The 17,355-nt window shown below is 46.8% G+C and overlaps 2 protein-coding genes across 2 annotated transcripts; one reads left to right on the top strand and one right to left on the bottom strand.

Moving 5' to 3' along the window:
- Window positions 1-2,631: 2,631 nt before the first annotated feature.
- Window positions 2,632-12,921, top strand: LOC128270416 (trypsin-like; the record flags this gene model as incomplete). The annotated part of the gene is made up of 4 exons (XM_053007816.1): window positions 2,632-2,703; window positions 11,618-12,014; window positions 12,110-12,681; window positions 12,742-12,921. Coding segments are annotated over 4 exons (1,221 nt in total), but the record flags the coding sequence as incomplete, so codon positions are not given.
- LOC128275060 (GILT-like protein 1) lies at window positions 12,918-16,233 on the bottom strand. The gene is made up of 3 exons (XM_053013436.1): window positions 15,952-16,233; window positions 13,375-13,863; window positions 12,918-13,294 (listed from the first exon to the last, which is right to left on the bottom strand). Exons 1-3 carry the CDS (start codon window positions 16,018-16,020, stop codon window positions 13,121-13,123), a joined length of 732 nt encoding a protein of 243 aa, XP_052869396.1. The 5' UTR covers window positions 16,021-16,233; the 3' UTR covers window positions 12,918-13,120.
- Window positions 16,234-17,355: the final 1,122 nt, after the last annotated feature.

Here is a 17,355-nt window from a genome sequence, read left to right as displayed (position 1 = left end):
CCTTACACCGCGCATCATAGCGACATCTTAGCGGAAGTAGGTTGAAATATGAAGGTTCAAATTTGAATTAAACGCCAACTTGCCGGAAAGGAGCTCATATTGACCACGCGGACGGAGTAAGAAACTGTACCAAAGATAAAACCGTTTGAGCTAAATCGAGCAATTAGATTTGTTGTTAGCTTGTTTGCTTGCTTGTTTTGATATTTCGATAAAGGAGTTGAGTATATAAATTGAGCGCCCTTTCAGCCATATTGTAATTCACGAATAAAATAGTCAATCTACTTGAATAAAGCAAATCACAATTATCATTCACAAAAATTTAATAGTATTGAACTTTGAATTTGGTTTCAAAATTTTGAGAAACTCCGCAATAAGCGTACCATAATTGACAGGAACTGTCTCAATTTATTACAAAGTTTAAAACTCAAATTTCTAAAAGGAATTAAGAAAAAAGTATGGTAATATGGACTAAATATGGACTAATTAATAATTGGTAAAATAACTTCGAAAGTCGAAGAATAATTTACAAACCATGTTCCTATAGTGTAAACATTCCGATGCATTGCAAGAAAACACAGGTTTTGCACAGTTTTTGGTGAATAATTAAACGAAACTGTCCCAGCCATAACAGTTTTCGTCTAACCATTTGTTTTATTCCGTCTTCGTTTGCGTTTGGGTTGCAGTACAATGTGTAGTATCGAGAAATGTTTTCCCATATTGTTGACCAATGCAATTCTGTGTATTACGTGTACAACAACCATTGCTAGATAATTGCAGTGTATTATAATGAGGTGTTCGGGACGTTTGACTCTACCTAGCTTCCCGCACGTTGGCTCATTTATTTACATAGACAAACGTCCTTCTTTTCAGTGTTCCAGCCTTCGTATTGCTAAGTGCTCGATAATGCTTCCTTTTCTCCACACAGCTTGTGCAACGTGTAACGTAACCGCAACATCACCGAAAAAATACTGGAAAATACTGGAACAAGACTGAACGATCGGGGCTTATGAAACTCTTTTTTGGAAGTGTCTAATCGGAGAAGTTCACACTCGGAGGTCCTTCAGTTTCAGTCATCCTACGCCATGGTGTATGCTTGCCACACTTCGTTCAAAACGCGACGGCGATGGGCGAAAACAGCGGCGAAACGTAGAATTTGGCCAATAGGGGACGGGCACGTTTACTTTCGCTCTGCTTCACGCACGGTGGGCAGATCACGTTGAAACGGCTGTTGGGGAGCGGGTTGCTGCTGGTGCGATTGATCCTGGTGGCTTGCTGTGGCCTCTTCCATCTGGTGGCAAGAAACAGGATCATTACGAGCCCTCGGTAGCGCTCCGCCCAGCACGCCCTCGCTTACCAGTTGCCGTAGAATCGCATAGATTGCGTATTTGAGCTCTCCGCCTCTCGAGTCGATGGTGCGATGGTTTAAAACGGGAGTGTCCAGGCCGTAAACATCGTTCGAGCGCAGTTCGTCCGGCAACGCGTCCATGGTTCGTGGTTTATCGAGCACCAGTTTGGAGTACGGGATAGGAAGCACGTCTAACGCTAGTGTCGAAGGATCGAAGCCCTCGGGATAGGACGGTACGACGGCCGCCGACGATCGCTTGCCATGTCCACCGTAGCAAGCATGGCCGAACGCTGCACAACCTCCTGGAAGTAGGTATATTAAAATGAGCTTGCCCATATGTTTTACTAGAAGCGTTACTGTATTGATTAAAACTGCGTAGATCCATCGCTACTGTTTAGATTTTTGGGCCCAGTGGAGGCGCATGGTGCTTTATGAAAATGCGACGCTCGAAAGCAATTTAATAGCGACAAAATGTTAACTTTCAATCGTCGGAACGGACGGAACGAAATATTACTATTATGACTGTTTCTTATCAATTATTTTAAAAATAATAGGTATTTGATGCCATGATGATGATTGATTATAGGCTTTATGTATCATTTTAAATAAATTTACTACCTTTTTGCTCGGCGCGATGGAAATAAATATAGATAGTTACTATGCCTTGGGAAGCTTCCTACAGCCATCAGTAACGTGTGCTCCGTGGCTCATTGTCAGCCGTCGTCTGCGCCGTGCACGACAAAGTGTGCATCGCTTACAAGCTCCATTTTCGCTCGAACTACGAACCAAACCTACTTCGGTGGCATTATTATTAAGTGGGAAAATGAGCTTGGCTGTTTCGTGACGGAGCGATCCCGGTGCTACCGTTGTTTGCCAGACGGGAAACAACAAACCAGCAAAGGCCAAACAACAGTGCACGTCGAGGTACGCGATAGGGCGCGATGTGGCAGCCGAGAAGATGCCACAGGGTAGCACCGCAGTGAGCCAAGAGACTACACAAGAAAGAGGACAATAGACGAATGATGCCTACGAAGTCACTGCGGGAGCCACCGAAGGTATAATAATAATATTATCGAAAGTAATGAGGCCCAATGAGTGTCAAAAGCCATTCGCATCTATCACGACCCGAGGCGAAGACGGTCGGTCGTGACGTGTGGTTTCCGCTCTGCATCGGTCCTGCTGCAGCTCGTGGATGCAACAGATACATTGGCCACTTGCAGGTGGATGATAAAAACGGAAGCCCTGACAGGTTGTAGCACGTTGCGCAATAGTTTTGAAAACCCCCAATTCCGGGTGTCTGCCAAAGCGAAATAAATTTCGAAAAACCATCACCGTCGCCGAAATCGACACTCAATTTCCTTTCCATTTAAATGGGATATTGGGGTATATTGATCCATCCAGAACTAGTTCATCTGCTTCAAAACAGGAGCAGTGTTTTATAGTAAGCTGCTGTTCTACACAAAAACAATTCCAAAAGAAATACCAAATTATACCGTAAGTAACTTAATTGTATACTGAATTGATGATGCGATTGACAAAATATCGTTCGAAACAGTAACTTACGCTTCGCGCTGGCATTCTGCACTAGTACGGAGGCAACGACGAGGGTCACCCAGACAGCCGACAGTTGATGCATTTTCGTTGATGTTTTCTGAAATTATAGCTGAAAAATAAGAAGGGCATTTGAAAAGTGCTTCCCTTTAAGTTACGCAGCGTGTTTCTTTTTATCTTGAGGCGACCGATAATGCCCCGCCCGGCCCGAGCTGCATGTTTCGGTGCAAAAATAATTAATTTCAACTCAACTTGTTTTGTCCTTTGAATAAACAAACACTCGAGCCGTAACACGGTTGCTCTCTGCGATGGGAATAGCCATCGGTTCGTTTCGTTATCCCTTCGGTCAGCCATTGTCAGGGCAGCCACCGAAACAACGAGCCGCACGACCTGGCAGCACGGGTCTCTAGACCATTTAAATTGCATTCGGTGGTTGAGACATTAAAAAGGAAATGATCTTCGCTTTGATGGGCCACAACGCACCAGCTTACCAGCGGCAGGGAGCTCTGCTTCTAAGCTGCAACGACTTCCCTTGGTTGCAGCACATCCCTCCCAAAGGACGCATTAAAACGAATCGAAAGCTGTAAGACGTCGAGCGCTCACGTTCAAGCGGAACAAACTTCCGTTTTGTTGGCAAAGCAGCAACAAGACTAGATAATTTATGCCGAAGTTTTGAGAATATGAACAATTGGACGAGCGTTTGGGGCGCGACAGGATCGTCCAAATTTGGATTTCTCAAAAGGGCAGAACCACGATTCACAAACAAGTGTTTTCTTAGTGTTTATTTGCTACAAAAGCTATACAAATTGGACATCAGATTATTGTCATGATTTAAAAAGGTTGTTTTCAAGGTCTTCAGCTTAATAGAATTTAATGAATTAATAAACTGTCTGTTCGGCTTTTGCTTAAGTGCCTACGCACATCAATGCACTGCTCTTAGCAGCCCCAAGTGCTGCCGGGCGTTTTACTTTGAAAATTAAAAACTTTCGCTCCGGACTCATCATCGCCAACCGTAGAGTTCCACCCCAAGTCAAACGTCGGGTGACACTGGCTCGCTCTTCCATGGCGCTTCCAACACTTAATTACCCGTACGCCGAATTACCGACGAACGAGACACGAGATCCTGCGAGCTTTGGGTGAGCGAAGCCTAGCAAAAGGTTAAAACAGCGACCGAAAAACCGAAAGGACCCCATCAACGCGTCAGCACGCGCCACGCAGCGAGCACACTAAAAGCCTGTTTAATTATTAACCAAACATTATTTGATACACACTTTGCTCGGTACGTCGCTGGGGCGCTCGCGACTCCGATTTCCGGTCTGACGAAGCTTTCCCGGAAACAACCTCAGCCAGAAGCGAGGAGCTAGCTATCGGAGGCCCGAAAAGAGATTAATGAGCTGCGCGGCGGGTGAAGAAGCCGAAAGCAAATCACCGGCACCTCACCGGCTCGGCACCGGGTTTGGAGGTCCGAACTATTCCGGTGAACCCTGCGGGAAGTCACCAAGTGGACCCGCCGGTGGTGGTTTTTTGTACTTTTTGGAGGTTAAGGCGCACAGTAAACACCGCACAGTGCACCGACCCCGAAACCTAGAACCCTCCCTCAGGGCGGGCGGGTGTCTATTAATCCCTCGCCCGGGGGGGTTTTGCACTTGGCAGTGCAAATATTTAATGTGACGCTCGGACAAAAATAACGAAACTATCAAATATGCAAACTGTCCCTGGCGCACACACACACACACACACAGTGCACAGGGAATGGGCCACAGGACTGGCGCTCGGTTTTGGCTAGAGGGCTGTAAAACCGTATCCAGAAGCATCCCCAATTATGGGCCTGCGATGAGGGCGCCTAACTTAATTTAGTCTCGTCCTGCACAGCGCGAGGCTGAGGCTGGATTTTCGTGCCAAGATCGTGGACACGAAGCAGCCAGTTTTCGGTACACACAAACTTTCCCTTCCGTGTGTGGTGATTGGACAGTCCGGTCCACTCAGGAGTCAATTTAAATATTTGACGAATCCCACATAAAAGATGCAACTTGCGGACGGGAACTGCGATCGCCGTCGTGATTAATGCGTGCACCTAGGAACATTCATCACACTGCTGGGATCATAATCGAACTTACATACATTATTTAAGTAGTTGACGGGCTGGGTTGTCTGGTATCTCGTGTCCACTCCACACACACAAATAACCCGTGAGGTCGAAACGGTTGCACCCCGATCACACACGGACACTTGGCACTCCGGCACCTACCTACCCTTCCGCACTGGCACCGACTCTCTATGAGGGGGTATCCGACTTTCGGACCACTAGCAGCAGATGTCAGAGAAACCTCCGCACGGGAGCACGCTGGAGCAACAAATGGTTGCTGCCGAAGAAGGTGGCTTACCTTTTATACCGGGCCGAAAAAGCGGACGGGTACCTCACACACACACGCCGGTGTCTTCCCGCCCACGACCGGAGGCCGAACCGAGACGGCAACAGATTGTGGCGTTCGCGTTCCGACACTAGGCCACCCGATGCTCCTGCTGATGCTGCCGGTGCCACTGCGCGGCTGCTGACTGTCTTATCAGTGGCTCTAGCCCAAGTGGGACCTCACTTGGGAAGGCTCGGGAGTTCGGACTCCCGGCGCCGTACGGTAATGAGTGGTGGACCAAACTGGTCGTCCCGTCACCACTGACCTGAAAGCGTCTACCGCGTGGAGCGTTCTTGGGGCGCCTCGGCTAGAATTCGTCGGTGCAGCAAGGTGTAAAAATAGTTGCCCCGGAAAATGGCCCAAAAACATTAGGTCGCACAGTACGGAGCTTAACGGGGTTGTGGGACGCTTCAACAACCGACCGACCGACCGAGAGCCACCCAGGGTTGGGGTGATTATTGCGATGATTAAAAACGGGGGCAGGCAATCGATGTGAAAGCCTCATGGAGCGTTGAGTGCTTGCTTTTTAGGTATTTTGCGAATGGTAGTCGTCACCACACTTTAATGATTTGGTGAGGAATAAGCGAAACATTGCTATCTCTTCAAGCACTGCACTGGCATGTGGAGGTTGTCAGGCAATCACAGGTTGCTTAGCATCGTGCTAGTATGCCATTGCAGATCTTCTGACCTCCGCCGATTTTGTACCATTGAACTTCTTCGCCCCCATCCCTTCGAATTGGCTCGTTACGCAATGACTCAGCTTGCCGTCGGTGTTTGGCTCCACAGGGCGGTCCCGTTAGAGCTAAAGCTCTGCGAAGAGCGCTATCGCTTGGGATCCTGCACTTACTTTTACTGCAGTTTACAGTGAACGATTAAAAATCAGGCAGTGTCCAGAGGAGATCGAGAACCGATGAACCTGCGTGGTCCGCGCGGTATCCATGCCGCCGGATAATTATGATAAATTTATGACCATCCCGGATGTTTTAACTTCGACGACCCGGCTGCCCCCGAACCGCGGGGGTAGGCGATGCAATTTTGCCGCAATCATTCTCGTTCGTTTCGCGTTTGTAGCATGCATCATAATCGATAAACGGTGTCCTCCGCCAATATCGATTGGTCGCGTTTGCAACATTATTGGTGGGTTTTTTTAAGAAGCAGTCCCTCAAGATTCTTTACGTGCAAAAGAAACTCAATTACACTATCAAAATGTGTGCCAAATATGTTCTGGTATAAACTGTTTTCTGTGTAACGGAACTCGGCATTGGCGTCGGCACTTTTAGAATCACGAGCAAGCAACGTATGGCCAATATTTATGCCAATATTTACAAATGTTTGGTTGGCTAGTTAACGAACGTCTTATAAATATGAAATGCAAAATTTTGTTTTATACTTTCGCTATGCCACACAATTGCTAATAAATTTGTTCAATTGAAGTGATTCATGGTAAACACCCGCTTTGTTTTCAATCCGTAACAAGTACTTGCCATTAGTTGTAGTATATTCTCCAGTAAACATTTGTAAACCGTTGTGGAATGTTTAGAATTTTCGAAAATAAGTCTTTAGAGGGTAAGTATACTCTCGTGATAATTCCGACGCAGTCGACTATTGTACTATCGACAAATTAGCCGGTATCAAACTACTGTATCGTCCTTAAACGTTTGCTGAAAGCATGGCTAGAAATTTCCAAAGTAAGTTTCGTAGTAAAACCAACGATCACCAGCTTCATTGGAAGCTGACGCTGAAAAAAGTAAGAGCAATTCGACGATTTATGTGTTCCGTACGTGTTTCCGTACACAGCAGCAGACAAGAATCATTTACATTTTTGGCTCGATTCGAACACTTCTCAATATGACAAAAAGGAAGACTTCAGTGGCTCTGACATTGAACGAAGAAATTGCGCACAACATTGACCATAAAAAATTTTGTGCACTTATCAAACGGAATTACTGAAATAGTGCGAAAGGATGATGCAATGATGGCCCAGCAAGATGGCCGATCAGGTTTACGAGCGAAGGTGCTCGGGAGGTGCTCGAAAAAAATATGACCGTTATATTCTTGTTTTACACTGAATGTGTAATACATTTCTTCTGAAGCCAAAACTTTATAATCTTATCAACCCTTATGTTAAGGTAGAGCTGGTTGTTTCATTCACGATACCGTCATTTTGTCAAACATTTTCGGCTTTTGTAAAAATTTTAAGATTATTGCTTTCTATTTAGTTTACATTTTTGACAAGACGTGAAAGTAAATGGGGAAATTCTGTATCTGATTTCACAATCAATGGTTATTTTACGCATGGCTGAATGAAAATAAACTTAGTCTTTTTGCGTTATTTAAGTGGTTTGTATTGCGTTGGAGTACTGGAGCACTTCAAGAAACACTCTAAATTGTAGAATATATACAAGTAATGGGAAAAAACGAATAAAGTAACATACAAATTTGAAGGTTCGTCAATGTTGGTTACACTCAGATTTGCACCAGAAAACCAAAACGTCAAATTTAGAGGAATAAAATTTAAACCAAAAGTAAAAGGAAACGCCAACAATGCGAAAACGACAAGACAAAGTTATAAGAAGCTGAAAATACTTTTCTGTCCGTTCTTACGGAGGCTGATGAAATAAATGGAACAAATACAAACAATTTACAATGCTCAAAGTTCTATGCTTTAGTTAACTTTCCTAATAAACCTCTTACATTAACCACAAAGCGTACCTAACAAGATAATTAGAAGAGTGTTCGGCGCTAACGCACTAATTATGCGGCAGGATGTAATATTAATTTTTATCCCTCGCTCCTGCTGCTATTCCCAGAAAGCGGAACTAGCCAGATATACGTAATGGCACCCCAGAGTACCTTATCAGGCTCGCGAAAAGGCGCTTTTCGTGTGGAGTCGCTGCTGAACGGGAAAGAAAAACATCCGTTTTGGGGCCGACTTTGGGCGCTGTGTGGGCAATTTCAACATATTCCCGTTTAAAACACACGAACAACTATCAAACGGTGCATGCAAAACGGTGTAGCTGGAAGTAATAATGAAAGACAAACATGACAACTGCAAACATGTATCACATTGTACAGTGTACATTTGTTGTGGACGCCTGTGTATTAATGGCGCTGGGTTTATAAGACTGCACCAGGCACACACAAGTTACTCATCCATCTTCACAGCTTCAGTTCTGATGGTGTGATCCTCAACCTTAGCGTTAAAAAGCACTCTGCAAAACTACTAATTTTCTATATTATATTCTTGTGGATGCAAGTTTGTCGCGGCAGCGATAGCTCAGAACACGTGAACCAAATCAATTATCTACCGTCGATTACAGCAGTAATATTGTGCCTTATCTGGCCTAAATTGCACTTTAATCACAAATCGAACCCATCGAACAGACCGCCACTGGATGGAGGTGTAGTAGCGAAGAAACCAAAACAGTCAAAGATTTTACTACTAATGATGTTTGCCAATGGGCTTGCTATCTGCATGGGCGTTTGGAGCCCTTCCGGTGCGAAGGAGTCACACAACCGCAGACGCAGACATCAAAACAAAGCACTCGAAAAAAGTGACCCTTACTCCGAGTGCTTCGACAGTACAAAATCAACACCACCAATCGTCGAGCCAATGGGCAATGGGCGAATCGAACGGCTTAATTTAGCGTCCACCACGCGTCCCCATCGGAAGGTATGCTTACGAGAGAGAGAAAGAGAGTGGCGTTATGCGCCCAGGTTTGGCTGGGAAATGTGTGAAACACAACAAGCGTTTGATTAACTTTTTGTCGCTCCCCTACTTCCGGCCGGTCGGTTGCGCGGATCCGGTCCTAATCGTCGCAGCCCTACCGAGGCACGTGGTCAGGCGTTATTAAACTTTGGAACGTGATGTGGTCGCTCAGCTCGGCGGTGCGTGATAGGTTGCCGGTGTTACCAAGGCCGCTCTGAAGAGCACTGATAGTGTTTGGTGACGTTTGATCGATGGTTTGGTCGGTGGAGATGGCGAAGAACTCGCCATCCCTATCGGGGGCCCACGCCGATCCGGAAGTATGGACGCAAAATATGGGACCACTTCGAATATATAAGCACTGGTTTGGAGGTGAACTCCCAATTTCAGTTCCCACTTCTCGCGCAACCGGTGCCCGTTGCAACATATTGGCGTTCTGCGAATAAAACAGAGCTCAGAGAGCAATGACACTAAGGGCATCAGTTGGGATTGGGGCCTCTAAGCACCGCTGCATTACTCATCCATTCATTCGCGGTCGATGGGAACCGCGTTTTATCCGCGTTTCCGTCTACAGCGGAAGTTTCCAGGAATGCTGGCGTGGGACGAACGACGATGATTGTGTTGTGCAGCGTTACGCACCAGGAGTTGGAAATCGGTTAAGATTGGCTTCTGACCTGAGACGATTGTGTGGTGCCGCGAAACAAACGGATCGTATTGTGTTTTATTTTCCGAGGCGGCTTCTCCTACGATTGATGCGGTTTCCGCGTGCATAATTTTCTATACGCCTCTGGTTCGGCCGGAACGATTCGTAAGCGGTTAGGTTTGTTGGGAGAGTAAAAGCATCTCCTAGCACCGCATCCTAATGAGGGAAACGATGATTTCGAAGCACAACGGAACAATGGCCATATAAAAGGACAGCTAGAAACAAAAATAAAACCCACTGCCACTTGCTACAATACGCTTTTAAACATTGTCGCCACTAGAAATTACCAGGCTACGGAAGAAACAGAGATTGTGATTTTTGTATCTATTTTGGGCGGTGTTGACAAGGCATGACGGTGACTGTTGACTGAGTTCCTTCATAGCTTCCGTCCTGGCAAAACTCACAACACACGACCATTATGAGTTGCTTCTTGAAATGAATGCGGCGTAGGATATTATAGACTACACCTAAGAGTATGGGCCGGGTAACATTAAATTGCGCTTACAGTCCTTGTCGCTCGCCAGTAATCAGATTAAATGAATGTTGCCAGTTAGATATATGATACTTAAATAACTTGTAAAGTCTCATCAAGTGATGCTTTTGATGGATTGGTTTTTGTGCATGAAAACGGACAAAGTTACGGTGGAATTTATTCAAAGAATCATTCGATCCGCGATGTTCATGGTTTCAATTGAAACTTCAGTCCGTTCTTTTGTATCCGTAAAAAGTAGTTTTTGTAGAATTCGAATTCGTTTTGCAGAGCGGTAGAAAAGTTACTCATTTTCCATGAAAAAGAAACAAACCATTAGAACTCTATACGAACAAAATATTATCGCTCCAAAAGGGCTTCTTGGTGTTTCCAGGGGTATTTTGTGATATCAAATACTAGACTCTCAATAATGTAAGAATAACATTAATTGTATGTAATGTAATGTAATGTAAGAATTTATTCTTATGAGAGCAGTACTCAATCTACACATAGGCCATTTTATGATACTTAACGGTATGATCCATCTTCAGATAACATTTTTATAAATTGCCACATCAACAATATAGTAAATATATCATTTGTGGTGTTTTGTTTGCTGAAAGTTAAATATTGGTCCCTTATAAGTTTAATATTTAGCAGAACATATTCTAGTTTGTGCCTTGGGGCATGAAAAACTTCAGAATATTAAAATAGTTCGAGAAGTACCCGATGGAGTACCAACTACGAAAAAAATAGCTTAACAAAACACAGAAAAAATACTTTTACTGTTCTATGAGATCTATAACCTTTACACAAACCAAGAAACAAATAGCACCAATCCTCACCAAGAAGCAAATGGCAAACATTAAGCTGAATGAGCTTTTTTTTGAACCGGGCTATATCCATGAACGAGCTTGATTGAAGTTAAAAATTCTTGTCGTTTGGCTTTTGTTCGAAAAAGACGGCAAAAGCTGCCGTCTCTTCCCGGTATGACGTCAAACGTTTGCGTTTGGCTCTTTAGCTCGTGTGAACGAAGCGAAATTAGCATAAAGCTCAGCATATTCGGCAGTGAAAGTTGCTCTAGCTTGATAAGCAAACCAGAAGAAGAAATGATGAAATCGAATCGAAAGCAGAGAGGAAGACAGAAAATGAAATAGAACAAGTCGGAGGAAAAAAACGACCGTCTTCCCAATGGCACGGGGGGCACGCGACCTACACTACGATCCCGTTATGCAGATTGAGAGGAGCGATAAACCTTGGCTCGTGGCGATCGCATTAGTTGACCATTTGATTGCCAAGTTTGTGGCACGATTTTTTACGGACAGCATGTTGCTGCGTCGCCAGTTAAGCGAAGGTGCTCTCTTACAGGTTCTTTGCTCAATTCACCCAATCGTTGGCTAATTTAATGATGTTCTGGAGACTTACTGTGCAGGTGTTTAGTGAAACTGAAAGCGACGGTTACAACAGACACGTGTACGTTAAACGTTTGCGTTTGATCGATCATCAACCGTCCGGCATGACGATCATCCGCGGCGTTCTGATTGTGCTCAGTGTATGCTCCTTACACGTTACTGGGTTGGAGGTTGGAGCCCCTGATTTCGAAAATTATGAAGTGCAAACTATGACCACAGTGGAGGACAATCAACTGACCGACGATCCAACTGGTGACGGTTCAAAGGAAGAGCGAATCCTTAACTTTGTAACGGTCAGTCCCGAATACTTCGAAATAAACCGTGCTCGGCCGATCATCGACTGGATCACGGGAGTTGTCGGTGCGCCGGTATTTGCTAACGATGCCTCGGGACCGTCGCAAAACTGTACCCCTTGCAGTGAGTATTCGGTGTGTTTTTCTTGTTATTGTGGCATACAAGTTCAAGGAGTTCAGGTGACACATCAAGGCATTATTTTTCGGATAACCTTCCAGAGTGTGGATCGCCGGAACCGACCGACGGACGGATTGTGGGAGGCAGCCCGGTGGAGGATAATAGTTTCTCGTGGATGGCCGCCTTGTACTACAACAATCGCTTCAGCTGCGGTGGCTGTCTCATCTCGGATCGCTACATCGTAACGGCCGCGCACTGCACGACCAAACCGGACAAGGGCCAGTTTCGCGTCCAGTTTGGAATTCACGATCGTGCCAAACCGACCGGGGCGTCCGTGGAGCGCAGCGTCAAACGCATCTTGACCAACTGGTACAATGCGTTCAACAACAACAACGATATCGCCCTGATGGAACTCACGTATCCCGTGGCGATCGGGGAGCGCGTGGCCCCGATTTGCCTACCGCAGGCTACGGCCATGTACGAAGGCATCCGCGGCGTAGTAACCGGCTGGGGGCGCACCAAGGCCGGTGGCGGTCTCTCCGGGACGCTACAGCAGGCCGAGGTGCCGATTCTGACGAACCGCGAGTGCCGCCGAGCCGGTTACTGGGCCTTTCAGATAACGAACAAAATGATCTGTGCCGGATTTCTCGAGGGCGGCAAGGACTCGTGCCAGGTGAGTGTAACGTGGTTGACATGACACGACCAAACGGTAACCCGTCAATCTCTCCAACAGGGTGATAGTGGAGGCCCGCTGCAGGTGCTCAATGCAGACACGAACCGTTACGAGCTGGTCGGACTTGTTTCGTGGGGACGAGCCTGCGCCCAGAAAAACTTCCCGGGAGTGTACACGCGCGTCAGTCAGTATCTGTACTGGATCAATCGCAACATTAAGGACTCGTGTCAGTGTCACTAGGAGCGCGTCCTTTTACCGGGGTAGCCAAACCGGTCGTTTATTAAAACCTTTTTCGGAACAACAAATTTTAAAAAGAATCTTAAGGACGAATGGACGGAATACTTGACGATAGTGTGAAGCGCGATCATCTGTTTGTGCACAGTTCGCCCTACACGCTCTCTATCTTGGTTGATACTGTTCCTGTCGTCAGGATGGTTGCTTAGAACATTCTGCTAGCGATTGCGGCCACCACGGTGATAAAGAATCCGAAAGAACTCATAGCCGACGCCGAGCCGGGAAGATCGAAGCACTGAACCGGTTGCGGGTTCAGATTTTTGCACAGCGCGTGACGGAAGCTGCTCATCGAGAGTTTCTGCAGTTCGCCATCATACGTCTGCAATAAAAAAAAGGTGCATAGGGTTGCCATTAGCATCGGTGTCGTTGTTGTGGAATATTTCCGAGCGCCAAAGTTACCTGCTTGAAAGCAACGGTGGGAACGCTGGTGAGGGGATTTTGTAGCTTGTTGGTAGTCTCGCCGTGCTGCTTCAGCAGCTGGCTACCCTCGGTACTCTTGGCGCACTCTTCGATCGTCTGCCACTGTTCGATTTTGACTACGTCGGCGCAAATCTTGGTCGGGAACTCACCGTCCTTCAGCTGGGCACGCGCCATCAGACAGTTGACGTAGTCGAGCGTCAGGTCCTCGCGCGAGATGTTCGGCTGGAACGAGTTGCCCTGGATGTGCTGGATGGCACAGGCGTGCACCTTGTTGCCGTAGCACTCGTTCTCGCCATGATGACAGGTGAACATCACCTCCGAGCCCTGCGTCTGGAAGCTCGACTTACCGAACGGTACCAGATGCAACTCTAGGTTGTTCTTAAACATCTTAGCAGCCGGGTACAGCTGGTCGTTCACGAACTTGGCACTGTCCGGACACAGTGACTCATAGTACACATAGACGGGCACCTGGAACGACAAAAGTACAAGCAAAGTAAGTAACAACCAACAATTACCATTGACAGCGGACCGCGCCGGACGGTAGACCGTTACACAATCGTCTAATGATCGTAGAAATCACCCTTCTGCCCGCATGGGGTACGTGGTGTCGTGGTGGTCATGACGATTTATCGATCGATGCGGCAAGTCGTTTGGAATGGCCGGCGATCGTGTGCATGTGCACAAGTATGCTCCGATCGTTCGGTGTATCACCATGACATACATGTTCGATTAGGCCGGCCGGGTGACCTTGTTGTTGCGCATTTATTCAGCCCGGGAGCACCCGGCGTTCGGTGTGATGTCATCCTCGGTTCGTCGATGATCGAACAACGAAAGAAAGAAGAATCTTTACACTGCAAGTGTGGCCGCAGTGACACTGAATTTGAACATCAACTACTGAACAAACTATAGATGTCTAGTTCATGCAACCTTTACAGCTTGGAATTATCGGGTGATCTTCATCAGGGAACATTCCTTCTAACGTAACCTTTACTCACTCGTCATTCACTTTAGAAACACCTTTAAACGTAGCCCAACCAAACAGGAACTGCCCCATCATTTCGAGTGAAACAATGACTCATAAGCACTGTTTTCGATCGTGCCAAGGCGTCATGTTGCGCCCGTTATACAATGGTAATTTTTCTAGCCCTCGGGGCCACACTAGCGAAAAACGGTGCCTGCAGTGTGTAGTGTAATTAAGAAAATATCAAATCGTTTATCGCGCCAACGCGGCATCGCGGACAGGCACGAGGGGAGCAAAACGCTACCAGAGAAGCCATAATGGCTCGTGCATATTGGAAAAGTAGCAGCAGTACCCGCACGTCAAATGCAGAAATGTTATCAATTTTAACTAACCCCGTCACGACAAGTGGCGCCATGTGTCGACGCTGCTCGACTCCAATAAACGAGGCCCCTTTTTTGCCACGGTACCGCCGGCTATTTCTTAGTGCCCCCCTCCGAGCAGAGTCGTCCGACGGTACCGTTCATTTGCGTTCGCCCTTGAAATGTTTCCCTTTAATAATTTATGCTTTTTTCACACGTTTTTCCTGCCACAAGCTAGGCGCATATGCAAAAGTTGTTTGTCCAGCAGGGAAAGTAGTGAGGGTGGGGACAAGAAGTGTGACCCGTTCTTATCGACCTGCGCTTCGCGAACAGAAACAATGCTTGGGGACTTGGGGCTTCCTGTTGGCTGCAGAAAGTTGAAGAAAGCTCAAGGGCCTCCACCGACCCGGGAATCGTCAGTTTATTTTACGTGTAAAAATAGATAACTCGCCCGTAATATTTGCCGTCCTGCTGTCGCCTGACTCTGTTATGTTTTGGGCGTCGTAAAGCGGCGCGAACGAAACAATGTCTACGTCAGCAATCGAGCCGTCGCGTGTCTTAGTAGCAGCAGTCCTATTTGTGGTGTTGTTTTTTTTATTTGCATGCTATGCACCTGATTTCGAACTAGACCGTCCACGCCAATTAATCACCCAGCCTTAAACTAAGAACTTTTTGCTCTACTCCTCGGCTCCGGTGCCGTGTGCTTTCATGCAAATTGAAGCCTCATCAAGAGCCGCGAGTTTCAGCTTTTTCCGGTTCGGAAAGCATTCATCCCGTGAGCGCACTGAAGTTTCAACAGCGCCAACGGCTGGTTAGCAGCATTTTGGGGTTTTTCCGTTTTCCCGTTTCGCAGAGTGCACAAAATATCACCCCATACATCGCCGTAACGCATACCACCAGAAAGCGTGGATTGAAGTGCCCCAGCGACATTAGAAAAAGTTGGACAGATCACACATTTCCATGGCGCGCCCATAGCGTCGGTGCCACGCCTAAAACGCTGCGTGCCTCGCATATCTGAGCCGCCGACCACTTGTCGGGAAAATATGGCCGCGTCCGGGTATCGCGCGTCGTTGAACTTTTGTCGTGCTCACGCATCTCACAGAGGTCAGCGATGGGCAAGTGGTGCACGCGGCCGCGATCACCGCGCGATCACACGATGTGCTGGAACGCGGCCGTTAAAACATGGCGCTACGGGAAGAACGCACACACGCGTCCGACGTTGGTGGTGTTACTCACCCTTGTCTGGCCATAGCATGCCACCGCGAAGACGCTCAGCAAAAGAAAGCTTCGGTTGTAGCGCAGCATCTTGCAAACGATCACACACGCGCACAGTCACAGACACAACGAAAGCTGCGCGGCACGCCGAAAAACAGGTTTCTCCGAGAGTCTGGAAGAGAGATCGAGTGTGTGGTCCCGTCCCTTTAACGATCGCTGTGGTCGGTTTGAGGTGCTTTTTTGTGTCTCGCGGCGGTCTCTGCGTCACTGGAACCGAAGCCGGCGTAGCACTTGTCTGTTGGAACCGTCGCGACTAACTGAGAACTGAGCGAGCGGGTTTGAAGTCTCTGCCCGGTGAAGCTATACGCCGCAGAACGCGCCCCTCGCGAGCCGCGAGCCGCGAACCGAGACACGTGTGCGTCTGAAAGAGAGAGCCACGGAACCGCGCGTTCACCGTGCTATCCGTTTCGGTCGGGTAAATGGCGGGCTTAGAACTGGCCGCGGGCCTTGTTATTTGTGGGTTTGAATCGTTGTTTTTTTTTCGTGCACCGCGACCGCGGCAGAATTCTAACGACGCGATGGAAACTAACTATGGGATCATGTGGTCAACGGTTAGTGACATAAAAGCCAGATAAAAAACCAACTCATTGTGTCATGGACAGTTTAAGACGAAAACAATTTCCACATTTCCGTTTAAAAACATCAGGTTTTTTAAAGAATACCTTGTTACTCGAAATAATGTTTGTCGCCCGTTTAGGGAGTTTTAGGCTAGTGGTTAGGTGTTTAAAATAGAGGTCGGTTTCATTCGATAAGCTTTAAATTTCGTTTCGTAATTCGTCAAAACAAAAAATTAAAAGAGTTTTGGTGCAACTAGCGTGTCGAAAAGAGGAAAGTTTAGTCGTCGTCTGCCCCACCGCCAACCGAACAGCACACAAACAGTCGGCTACTGTTTGCTCGTCCAATTATACGTTATCCTACAGATGCTAATCATGGCCTGAAAGTATATGGAACGGTCATCTCCTGGCTAATGTTACGTCCGAAGTGTATTTTATGCCGATTGGTCACCGTTGATGGGGCTTCAATCCCTACTTAGACACTGAGAAACCAATGTTACCCAAATAAATGTAATAATTATTTGTACACGTCGGAGCTCAGCAACTTGTTTGCTTGCATTAAGAAAGTTAAAGTTTTGAATCTCCACGTTTGGTTGGCTTTGTTTGAAAATAAATTATACTGCTTCGTGAGATGTAATTGCTGTGTGCCGGAACTCCAACGAATACCATTTTGTGTTCGACGTCGAGAGCAGTTCATTAACACGAAACGACATTTTCGGAGGTTCAAGACGATCGCGAGGTTCGCTGTCTAGCTTAGCACGGAAAACGGAGAGCAAAATGAAGAAAGATGGACAACTTGTTTTCAAATTCG

Source organism: Anopheles cruzii, chromosome 3, assembly GCF_943734635.1.
Source record: "Anopheles cruzii chromosome 3, idAnoCruzAS_RS32_06, whole genome shotgun sequence".
Lineage (NCBI taxonomy): Eukaryota > Metazoa > Arthropoda > Insecta > Diptera > Culicidae > Anopheles > Anopheles cruzii.
The sequence above is the reverse complement of the archived record's forward strand: the minus strand, read 5'-3'. Positions and strand labels throughout refer to the sequence as shown.